This window comes from Akebia trifoliata, chromosome 10 (genome assembly GCF_017979445.1).
Source record: "Akebia trifoliata isolate Shusen 1 chromosome 10, ASM1797944v1, whole genome shotgun sequence".
Lineage (NCBI taxonomy): Eukaryota > Viridiplantae > Streptophyta > Magnoliopsida > Ranunculales > Lardizabalaceae > Akebia > Akebia trifoliata.
The window spans coordinates 23,426,312-23,439,113 of record NC_141384.1 but is presented as its reverse complement, the minus strand read 5'-3'; the positions used below and the strand labels follow the sequence as shown (position 1 = coordinate 23,439,113).

General features: G+C 35.4%; 1 protein-coding gene across 1 annotated transcript; it reads left to right on the top strand.

Annotated features, from left to right (window-relative positions):
- Window positions 1-5,421: 5,421 nt before the first annotated feature.
- LOC147393334 (mavicyanin-like) lies at window positions 5,422-7,030 on the top strand. The gene is made up of 2 exons (XM_086454915.1): window positions 5,422-5,660; window positions 6,542-7,030. Exons 1-2 carry the CDS (start codon window positions 5,507-5,509, stop codon window positions 6,883-6,885), a joined length of 498 nt encoding a protein of 165 aa, XP_086311041.1. The 5' UTR covers window positions 5,422-5,506; the 3' UTR covers window positions 6,886-7,030.
- The last annotated feature ends 5,772 nt before the right edge of the window (window positions 7,031-12,802 follow it).

Here is a 12,802-nt window from a genome sequence, read left to right as displayed (position 1 = left end):
ATATATATATATATATATATATATATATATATGGGTCCCGTTCGCCACCCTTAGTTTTACCACACACTTTAACAAACGCGTTTTGTCTTACATGGGTTAGAAGTTTCGGAATGAGCTGATTTTTGGTGAGGATGATCTCTATGGTGAGGAGATCATCCTCACCAAAAATCAGCTCATTCCAAAACTTCTAACCCCATCAAAATTGATTTACAAAAAATGGACGGTCCACGATTTTTCAACGTGTAAACATGGGGCTAAACATTTCGGAATGGGCTGATTTTTGGGGAGGATGATCTTCTAATCATAGAGATCATCCTCACCAAAAATCAGCTCATTCCAAAACTTCTAACCCATGTAGGACAAAAAACGTTTGTTAAAGTGTGTGGTAAAACTTAGGGTGCTGAACATTTCCCATATATATATGGGTCCCGTTCAGCAACAAACATTTTGACAAACATTTTGGCAAAACATTTTTCAAAACATGGGTTAGAGGCATTGGAATGGGCTGATTTTTGGTGAGGATGATCTCTACGGTGAGGAGATCATCCTCACCAAAAATCAGCCCATTCCAAAACTTCTAGCCCCAGTTTACAAGTTGAAAAATTGTGGACCGTCCATTTTTTGTAAACCATTTTTGATGGGGTTAGAAGTTTTGGAATGAGCTGAGTTTTGGTGACGATGATCTACTCACTGTAGAGATCATCCTCACCAAAAATCAGCCCATTCCAAAACCTCTAACCCATGTTTTGAAAAATGTTTTGCCAAAATGTTTGTCAAAATGTTTGGTGTTGAACATTTCCCTATATGGGAAATGTTCAGCAACAAACATTTTGGCAAAACATTTTTCAAAACATGGGTTAGAGGTTTTGGAATGGGCTGGTTTTTGGTGAGGAGATCATCGTCACCAAAAATCAGCTCATTCCAAAACTTCTAACCCTATAAAAAATGGTTTACAAAAAATGGACGGTCCACGATTTTTCAACTTGTAAATTGGGGCTAGAAGTTTTGGAATGGGCTGATTTTTGGTGACGATGATCTCCTCATCGTAGAGATCATTCTCACCAAAAATCAGCCCATTCCAAAACCTCTAACCCATGTTTTGAAAAATGTTTTGCCAAAATGTTTGTTGTTGAATGGGACCCTATATATATATATATATATAGGGTCCCTTTCAGCAACAAACATTTTGGCAAAACATTTTTCAAAACATGGGTTAGAGGTTTTGGAATGGGCTGATTTTTGATGAGCATGATCTCTATGGTGAGGAGATCATCCTCATCAAAAATCAGCTCATTCCAAAACTTCTAAACCCATGTTTACAAGTTGGGAAATCGTGGACCGTCCATTTTTTGTAAGCCATTTTTGATGGGTAAGAGGTTTTGGAATGGGCTGATTTTTGGTGATGATGATCTCCTCACCGTAGAGATCATCCTCACCAAAAATCAGCCCATTCCAAAACCTCTAACCCATATTTTGAAAAATGTTTTGCCAAAATGTTTGTCAAAATGTTTGTTGTTGAACATTTCCCATATATATATATATATATATATATGGTCCCGTTCGCCACCCTAAGCTTTACCCTACACTTTAACAAATGTGTTTTGTCCTACATGGGTTAAAAGTTTTGGAATAGGCTGAGTTTTGGTGAGGATGATCTATATGGTGAGGAGATCATCTTCACCAAAAATCAGCCTATTCCAAAACTTCTAACCCCATAAAAAATGGTTTACAAAAAATGGACGGTCCACGATTTTTCAACTTGTAAAACATGGGGCTAAAAATTTCAGAATGGACTGATTTTTTGTGAGGATGATCTTCTAATCATAGAGATCATTCTCACGAAAAATCAGCCCATTCCAAAGCTTCTAACACATGTAGGACAAAACACGTTTGTTAAAGTGTAGGGTAAAGCTTAGGGTGTTGAACATTTCTCATATATATATATATATATATATATATATATGAGAAATGTTCAACACCCTAAGTTTTATCACACACTTTAACAAACGTTTTTTGTCCTACATGGGTTAGAAGTTTTGGAATGGGCTGATTTTTGGTGAGGATGATCTCTATGATTAGAAGATCATCCTCCCCAAAAATCAGCCCATTCCGAAATGTTTAGCCCCATGTTTACAAGTTGAAAAATCGTGGACCGTCCATTTTTTGTAAATCATTTTTGATGGGGTTAGAAGTTTTGGAATGAGCTGATTTTTGGTGAGGATGATCTCCTCATCATAGAGATCATCCTCACCAAAAATCAGCCCATTCCGAAACTTCTAACCCATGTAGGACAAAACGCGTTTGTTAAAGTGTGTGGTAAAACTTAGGGTGCCGAACGGGACCCTATATATATATATGGGAAATGTTCAGCACCCTAAGTTTTACCACACACTTTAACAAATCTTTTTTGTCCTACATGGGTTAGAAGTTTTGGAATGGGTTGATTTTTGGCGAGGATGATCTCTATGATTAGAAGATCATCCTCCCCAAAAATCAGCCCATTCCGAAATGTTTAGCCCCATGTTTACAAGTTGAAAAATCGTGGACCGTCCATTTTTTGTAAATCATTTTTGATGGGGTTAGAAGTTTTGGAATGAGCTGATTTTTGGTGAGGATGATCTCCTCACCATAGAGATCATCCTCACCAAAAATCAGCCTATTCCGAAACTTCTAACCCATGTAGGACAAAACGCATTTGTTAAAGTGTGTGGTAAAACTTACGGTGCCGAACGGGACCCTATATATATATATATATATATATATATATAGGGGACGGTTCAACAGGCCTAAAGTTTGCCAAGTTTGGTGCCAAACATTTTTCAAAATATGGGTTAGAAGCTTTGGAATGAGCTGATTTTTTGTGAGGATGATATCTATGATGAGGAGATCATCCTCACCAAAAATCAGCCTATTCCAAAACTTCTAACCCCATCAAAAGTGATTTACAAAAATTGGACGGTCCACGATTCTTCAACTTGTAAACTAGGGTTAGAAGTTTCAAAATGAGCCGATTTTTTGTGAGGATGATCTCTTAACTGTAGAGATCTTCCTCACAAAAAATGAGCCTATTCCAAAACTTGTAACCCCATTAAAAGTGATTTACAAAAAATGTTTGGCACCAAACTTGGCAAACTTTAGGGCTGCCGAACCGCTCCCTATATATATGTGGGTTAGAATTTCGGAATGGGCTGATTTTTTGTGAGGATGATCTCTATGATGAGGTAGTGAGGAGATCATTCTCAAAAAATCATCTCATTCCAAAACTAAGAAACCCCATCAAAGTGTATCATGATTTTTCAACTTGTAAATTAGGGTTAGAAGTTTCAGAATGAGCTGATTTTTGGTGAGGATGATCTTTTCACCATAAAGATCACCTCCAGAAAAAAAAAATCAGCCCAGTCTGAAACTTCTAATCCTTATTTTGAAAAATGTTTGGCATAATGTTTGACTTTCTTTAGGGCCTTTGAACCCCCCCCCCCCCCCCCCCCCCCCCCAAACACACACACACATATGGAACTTGATGTTAGGGAGCCAGCGATTTGCCTTAAATGCCTTAAAAATTTCGAATTAAGCTGATTTTTTATGAGGATGACCTCTATGATGAGGAGAGCATCTTTGCAAAAAAAAAAACTAGCCCAATCTAAATCTTCCAACCCCATCAAAAGTGATTAGAATTGTGGATTGAGAGATTAGTGAGCCAATGAGAGAGCTTTGTCTATTCAAGATCGAGAGTGGCTTAGAGATCACTGAACCAACGAGAGTTAGGATTTCTTCGTCTGAGTGAGAGAGCTTAACGTTTAAGATAGAGAGAGAGAGCGAGAGTAATTGAAAAAACTATCATCCTTTTCAAAAGAAACCCAAGATTCTGAACACTCAAGGTCAGAGAAATTTCATCATCACGACATCACCTCTTGAGCTCCATAGTCTTAATTTTTGGTAAGATGCAATCCATCTATAGTTCACCCAAACGTGTCAACAGAAATGAAAATGTAGACGTCAAAACAAGAAAGCCAATCAACATGTACTCTTTTCAACATGGTGACGTGGCAATTTCCACTTTTAATCACAATCTGCCACTTGAAAACATTGGCTACCTCAACTCAGATCAAATTTGATTTTCTAAGAAACTTTTAACTGTGGTCTAGATAAAATAACTTGACCAAGCCATCAAAGGGGAAAAAAGATGCAAATTATTGGCAATTTTTGTTTATTAATATAGCTGATGGGACAGATTCAATTTTCTTTTTGTTTGTGTTTTTCGTTTTTTCTCAAATTTGATATTTAATGAATTTTTTTAAAATACCCAAAATACATATATTATAGTTGTGAAACCAACGCTTGAGTAAAAAATTATAATGAAATCTTAAAAATATTCAAAATTCCAACTTCCTTCATCATTTTTTGTTATGAATCATCGAAACAAATCGAAAAATACATCTAAATGCTCAAAATTAGGAGTATGTCTTTTTTCATTCGTCGTTCACAATAAAAAATCATTGGAAACGATTGCATTCGCCGATAAAAAACTTAAGTATGTGACAAAGATGAGAAAATGGTAATTTAGTTATTGCAAAAAAAAAAAAAAAAATTATAAGGAGAGATGAGGTTGAGGGACGATAGATATAAAAAGTTTACTAAATAGACTATCAAGTTATGACCTAAAAGTTAAAGGATTATTTATAAAGAAACCCTCCCACAGAGTCTGAAATAATTTTTGGAAAGATACTGTTTTATTCGTGCCATACATTTATATTAGCACTTGGCAGCACTGTGACAAAGTTGGGGTTCCAAAATAATTTGGCAAAAGAAAGTTTTGGAAAAAGTTGGCAAAAATGGTTAAAATTTTTGTAAGGATATTGTTTTATTCGTGCCTTGTATTCTATTGTATTTTTTTTTTTTTTTTTTTTTAAATCATCGACAATTATTAAAATCATGATTTAATTGCAATTTTTTCAATAAATTGTGGAATTTTGTCACCATGCTTGGCAAAGAATGGACTTATACTAGAGAATGGGGTAACAATTTTCCTCTGTTTCGTAACTTTTGTCTTAGGGGGCATTTTTCAACTTTTGTATAGATTACAAATTCATGTCCAACTCATTTTAGATTCCAATTCCTACAAAGAAGTGAAATTGAGATGTTGTGATCATATTTTTCACATAAATAATGAGTGTAAATAAACTTGCCCAGCTAACCAAGTAAACCTTGTGTTTCTTATGTTGTTGTATGCTAGGTCTAGGGTCGGGCGTGCACAAATATCATTCTTGTCCTTGAACCCATGGGATCAAGTTAGGTAGGACAGTTATGTCAGATGAGAAGAGGGACACCAAAGTCTCAATGCGTTAGGTAGAAGATGGTTTCTCATTGTTCACAAATTAAAATAATTCCAAAGTTTTTGTCTCATTTGTTTTCTCTATCTAAATAACAAGATATATATGAGACCCATTGTTGATGCTTTCTACTTAACCTATTATTAACATTGAAGTTCTAAGAGAGATAGCTAGCCATGGAAACTACTTCTCTTCTGGTTTTGTTGTTCATTGTTCCAATGGCCTATGCTGCTACGGATTATACCGTAGGAGATAGTGTTGGATGGACTACAGGGGTCGACTATAAAACATGGGCTGCTGCCAAGACCTTCACTGTTGGTGACCGCCTCGGTAAGTATTTTGTACTCTTTTTTAAGTTGCGTACAACATCACCTCCCTTTTGGTGCCGCATAGGTAAGTATTTCTCATTGTTAACTTTCATGAGTTGAACTTCAAAGAGTTGAATCTCGAAACCCCAACTCTCAGAAGTAAAACTTCGTGAATCAAAATTCACCTATAAGGATTATTATTGGTGGATCCACACAATAATCATCCTGCTGAATTTGACATATTTCATCATGGGATATGAGTTCACTCATATTTCGGTGTCAAAGGTCCTTCATGGAATAGACCAAAATATCCATTAGATCAGTGGGCCCAGAAGAGTTAATCAATGTTGCATTATTGTTTTAGTAAAACTAGGAAAGGGAATGGATCAACGATGTTGAATTGTGAAATACCAAGCTGAAACAAACTTGGTGGGCTAGGCCCAAGCAAAGGTACAAAAAGACCATCATTTATTAGGCCCATCCTATCTAGCAAGATAGTTATAAATCAATTATTGAATAGTCCCAGTAGCTATCTAATGTAATTAGGGCTGGACTGAGTATGGCCCAAATTGGAATTCAAAATCTTAGCAGAAGCCCATCCCCTCTAAATGGTCTGGCTGGAATATGCCTGGTTTCGGCCTACAAGTATTTCCACCTATAAATGGGTTGGGTCGCTACTATATATATATATATAGGCCACCCAATAGTCCTATCTATCTAACATGGGCCAGTTCCCACCCTAAAAATGATTTGGTCCTATATCGTCTCAGCCCAATAACTAAATGGGCATATTCTACTACTCAAAATGTGGTGGGCCAAATTCTGCCCATTGAAAGCCTTAAAGGTAACTGTACTGTACCTGAGCTTCCAAGCAGTAACTAAAATTTTGATCTTGCAATCCAGTGTTCACCTACAGCGCACCACACAAAGTGGACGTAGTGAACCAGGCCAACTACGACAACTGTGCCACCAGCAATCCCCTTGAGAGCCACGGAGATGGAAACACTTTTATTACACTTAAGAAAACTGGGCCAATGTACTTCCTATGTCCAAACTTGGGCCATTGCGGCCAAGGGATGAAGCTAGCAGTCACAGTCGTCTCCGATGCAAGCAACGCACCAGGCGGTACACCAACGCCTACCACAAAACATTCCCCTAACGGAGCATTGAAGAACTTACATAGCATGAATGTTATGGTGCTTGGAGCTTCCCTACTTTTGGCACCTATGGTTGCATTTATGGGCTAGAGAAGAGGCAGTGCTGGTCATGATCTTGTTCCTTGTCATTTATATATGATATAGTGTTACTAAATTAATTTATCCAGTAGTTGTTATTGGAAGAATAGTGTTTTTACCTCCCCTCCACCGAACAATTATAATTTATCTTTGTTTTTTTTCCTAGATAAATTAATGTTAGTAATCAGAGCTAACCAAAAGTTTAAAAAGAGAGTTAATTATACTGCTACAAGAATTTTTAGTATAATCTTGAATTAATGAAATCGTATATAACACACCAAATAAGGATATAAACAAAAAAATACTATGAAATAAAGAGAGGGAAGCTTTTAGCAAAGATTTGCTAACTTAAATACATTTGTATAGAAAGGGCTTAGACCCATAGCTCAGTTGGCTTGACATATTGCAAAGCAACTTTGAGGTCGTTGGTTCAAGTCCAGAGCTTACCAATCAAAATTTTAGTAGGTGCAACTAGCTTAGTTGGTAAAGTCTTTGGGTGATGATACCAGAGACCTGGGTTCACTAGCATTGACTTACTGAATTCGTTCACGATAAGCTTACTGATCATAAAACAAAAAAAAAAAAAAAAAAGGGAGAGGGAAAAAAAACGAAGAATATGAGAACGAAGGGAACGACTGTTATGACAATCCAATCGTAGCCAAACTTCGACTTTTCCTCGATTACTCTCATTTTAATAACCAATTCCTTTAGAGAGCGAGGAACTTCTTCCACTTGAGTAGAAATCCAAATCAAAGAGTTTGTTTAGTGAAGAAGAAATGGGAAGGTGTGGTCGTTAAAACTAGAAAGGTTGTCCACAAAGACAAATTTTACAATTTACCTTGAGATACGTGTAAGATTACGAATTGATTTTTTGAGAAAATTATTTATTAATAAAAATAACGATTTTTAACATTAAAAAAGAAAAGGACAAAAAAGAAAGATAACAAACTGGCGGTATGTACACCTATTTATGGATGTAGCTGATTGAATTTGATATTTAAAAAGAAAAAAAGAAAAAAAGAGAGTTAAATACTGGAAATGCTCCCCACTCATGTCCAACCATACACTATAAGAGGATGTATTAACAAAAAAAAAAAAAAATTCCTGAAAATACCCCCATACCTACCCTAACCATGCACTAGTAGAAGTGCATGTTTTAAAAATAGAGAGAAAGTCCCGAAAATACCCCCATTTACCCCAACCATGCATTAAAAGTGGTGGTTTTCAAAAAGAAAAATTAATATGTAGACAATGTGATTTCTAACGTTATCATTAAAATTCGAGCATTACTACTGATGTATGTTAGATCTTCATAATAACCTCCATATTGTTAAACAATCATTCTTCGAACCATTTCAGAAATTTGATTTTTCTGCTTATGAATAAAAAAAATATTAACAACTACAAAATTAAGGGAGTAAGAAAAAAATAAAGAGAATGCGAATTAGAGAGAGCAAAAATACTCTCAATCCTTTTATTTATTTGTGGAAAAATGATTGTTTGAATTGAAAACAGGCTGTTAGACAATCTGTTTTCATAGAAGAGTCGTTAGTGACCGTTGGACATAAACCGTTATATTTTTTAAAATAAAATTTGAAAACATGCCATTCAGGTCATGTTTTGAACCCAATGGACAACCCATTTCCCTAAAAGAGCTGTTAGTGACCGTTGGACCTAAATTTTTACATTTTTAATTGAAAACTTATTATACAAGGGAATGGTCTAGGACGGGGTAAAATTGAAAATAAATAAAATTTGAAAACATATCCTTGAATCAGATGTTTTGTTTGTGACAATCAAAATTTGATTGCCATAGTGAAAAAAGCTCTTCAGGGGCATGGTTTGGGAGGGGTAAAATTGACAACCTCAAACCAGGCGGTCAAACCGTTGGTTTGTTATCCTTAAAAAAAAAAATAAAACAAAAATCATTATGCTTTAAAATAATTTTCCTTGATTTTTTAGTTATTTATTTTGATGAATAATTAGTGGTACAAAGCTCAATACACTCACTCAATGGAGTGTTACCGTCAAATTAACAATCAAACACAAAATATTGTGACATATAGCTTTTTTCTCTCCAGGCTTTGTGCTTGATTGGCTGAGAACAATTTCTTGATTTGTAAATGATTTCTTAAGATGCTTGATTTTCTACAAAAACTTTGTTAGATTTTTTATTTTTTCTCAAGAATAATGGCAATTATCAACAAAATATGGATTCATGGCAAGAAGATGGAAGACGTAACAGTAATTGAGAAAATACTTCGATCGATGACACAAAAGTTCAATTATGTGGTGTGTTCAATCGAAGAGTCTAAGGACCTTGATCAGCTCTCAATTAATGAACTCCAAGGTTAGTACAAGTTGATCTAATAGGACAATGAGGAGTAAGCTCTGAAAGCTTCAACTAACAACACTATGATACAAAATCAATCAGTAGGTCGAAGTAGAGGAATATGAGGTTGAGTCAACAAAGATGTAGGTAGTGAAAGAGGAGGACGAGGTAATAGAGGCAGAGGTGGAGCAAATAATGATTAAGGAAACCAATAACAAGATAATCAATTTCAAGGAAGAGGATGAGGAGGCCACCACTCGACTACTTAGAGACTAAGATCAACAGACAAGTCTAATGTGGAGTGCTACAAATGTCATTGGTATGGCCATTACAAATCTGAATGCCGATCTAATCTGAATAGAAAACATGAAGATATGTCTATTCATATGTGTGGAGAAGGAAGAAGAAGTATCATTGTTAATGGTTTGTCTTGTAAAGGAAGAAACCAACAAGAATTTATGGTACTTAGACACAGGCTGCAGCAATCATATGTGTGGAGACAAGTCTACATTCTTTGATTTGGATGAGTCATTTTGCGATGATGTGAATTTTGTGACAATTCTAGAGTCTCAGTTATGGGAAAAGGAAGGATTACAATTCAAACCAAGGGAAATTCTACTCAGACCATCTCTAATGTTCTCTTTGTTCCAAACTTGAAGATCAACTTGCTTAGTGTTGGTCAGTTGCAAGAAAAATGATGCGAGATTTCTATCAAAGATGAAGTATGTCGAAAACAAGATGTGAAGATGGGCTTAATTGATTAATGACGAATTGTATGTTCCCGCTTTATCTCTACAACACCACTCATTCATGCTTCTCAGCAAAATTGAAGGATATGGCATGACTATGGAATTTCGCTATGGTCACCTAAACTTTGGTGGATTGAAGACTTTATAGTAGAAAAATATGATAATTGGTCTTCCTCAAATTACAGTTCCCTTTGAAGTTTGTGAAGAATGTGTTGTTAGCAAACAACATCACAACTAATTTCCGTAAGGAAATTCATGGAGAGCAAAGAAGCAATTGGAGCTTGTTCATTCTAACATTTGTGGGCTAATAAATCCATCTTCCAATGGAGGTAAAAGATACTTAATCACTTTCATTGATGATTTTAGCCGAAAAACATGGGTATATTTTTTGCACAAGAAATCAGAAGTTTTTACAATCTTTAAAAATTATAAAGTGCTTGTTGAGAAAGAAGTTGGTAGCCCAATAAAAGTACTTCGCACTGATCGTGGAGGAGAATATAACTTACATGAACTTGTAAATTTTTGTGATACCCATGGAATCAAAATGTAACTTACAACAACTTATATGCCTCAACAAAATGGTATTTGCGAGAGAAAGAATGGTACCATTTTGAATATGGTTCGCAGTCTTCTGACAAAGAGCGACATTTCAAAAGATTTCTGGCCTGAAACAGTCAATTGGAGCATTTATATTTTGAATAGAAGTCCCACACTTACTATTCAAAATATGACATTGGAGGAAGCATGGAGCGGACAAAGGTTAGCGGTAGATCATTTCAAAATTTTTGGGTGTGTTGCCTATGCCCATATTCCAGATCAAAGAAGAAAAAACTAGATAACAAGAGAGAGAAATGCATTTTTCTTGGTATTAATGCTCAATCAAAAGCTTACAAGCTTTACAATTCTAGCACCAAGAAAACTGTTATTAGTCGCGACGTTGTTTTTGATGAAGATCAAACCTAGTCATGGAATGAGAATGGTGTTAGAAAATAAATTCCCACTTTTTTTGACAGAGAAAATGAAGATAAAAGACAATAGTTAATAGAGAATGAACAACAACCACTTCCAACAGCTATTCAAGAAGAAGAGCGACTTCAACATGCTAGAAGAAGACCTGCGTGGATGACAGATTATGAGAAAATTGAAATTGATCAATCTAAGGACCCACTTACACATTTTGCTATATTTTCAGACTGTGACCCTACCACTTTTGAAACAATTGTGAAAGAATCAAAATGGTAGAAGGCAATGAATGAAGAAATTATAGGAATTGAAATGAATAATACTTAGGAGTTGATTGAGCTTTTGAGAGGACACTAGACAATTGGTATCAAGTGGGCATACAAGACAAAATTAAAGGAGAGCGACGAAGTCGACAAGTACAAGGTAGGTTTAGTAGCTAAAGGCTAAAAGCAAGAGTTTGGTGTGGATTATAAAAAAGTTTTTGCTCTTGTTGCAAGACATGACACTATCAAATTGATGATTGCTTTGGCTACTCAAAATTCATGACTTATCTTCCAATTGGATGTGAAATCAACATTCTTGCATGGTGACCTACAAAAACAGGTATTTATTGATCAACCTCTTGGTTATGTGAAGACTATGAGTGAATATAAGGTGTATAAACTAAAAAAGGCGTTATACGAGCTCAAAAATGTGTATAGCTGTATTTATACTTATTTTTTGAAGGAAGATTTTAAAAAATGTCCATATGAGCATATACTATTCATTAAAATTGGTGATGGAGGAAAAATGTTCATTGTGTGCTTATATATGGATGATCTTATTTTCATTGGAAATGATAATGCATGTTTGATAAATTTAAGAAGTCCATGATGATTGAATTCGATATGTCTGATCTTGGAATGATGTATTATTTTTTGGGTATTGAAGTGATGCAATCTGCCAATGAAATTTTTATTTCTCAAAAGAAGTTTGTGCAAGAAATTTTAGACAGGTTTCATATGGCGTCCTGCCAAACGCTAACACAAATCCCAAGGCCACCTCGAGGTATTAGGTGACGCCTCGAAATTTCGGTATGGTCTCTTTTGTTTATGTTAGCATTCAACGGAACACAAAACCTGATAATCCAAGTTATAACAAAACCTGTATATAAAGATGTAGATATAAGAAATAACAGCGGAAGACTAATTATATCTAACATGTAAATAGATCAGAGTGCGGAAATTTAGCGATATACATGATTACAAAAATCCAACCTCACCCTAACACATCCCTAACACTCAACTTCAAAATATGTATACACCTGGACGAAACTGACTACACAAAAGGGGTATGGCCCTAGTGCTCATCGTACAACAAATTCTGGTCGTCGATCTGATTGACCAGGTACTCCTCACTTACCGACTCTACGCCTGCTTCCGTAACTGCAAGTGCTGAAGCTAAAAAAAAAATAAGAAGGAAATGGTGAGTGACAATGGTTACCTAGTAGGTCCACAAACAATTCCTACTAATAACTTTCCCTAACATAATCGAATAATCATACTGCATCGTTTCAAAACATGTAAGTTTTATAATTGAAACTACGATTAACTGGTACATACGGCCAGAGATAAGCAACTAAATAGTTTAAAAGTTACACATAACATCAATCATTCATACTCATTATACATTTGTCCATTTGTGCAAATACAGTTGACAACATTGAAATAATAGACATGCTTTACAATTTATAATTCGAAATATAACAACAGATACATAATACAAGTGGTGGAGTAATGGAATTTGAGCGTTGGGATTCACGACTGGATCGATCCCAGTCGGGACATGATGTTACTACGTAAATCTGTCTTTTAATTCCTGATTTTGTGGTTGGTCGTGTCTACCA

Bases quoted from the DNA above. Each gene is read 5' to 3' on its own strand.
- LOC147393334 (XM_086454915.1), top strand. From the start codon at position 5,507: ATGGAAACTACTTCTCTTCTGGTTTTGTTGTTCATTGTTCCAATGGCC. The intron at 5,661-6,541 runs GTAAGTATTTTG...CTTGCAATCCAG, and splicing joins CACTGTTGGTGACCGCCTCG to TGTTCACCTACAGCGCACCA.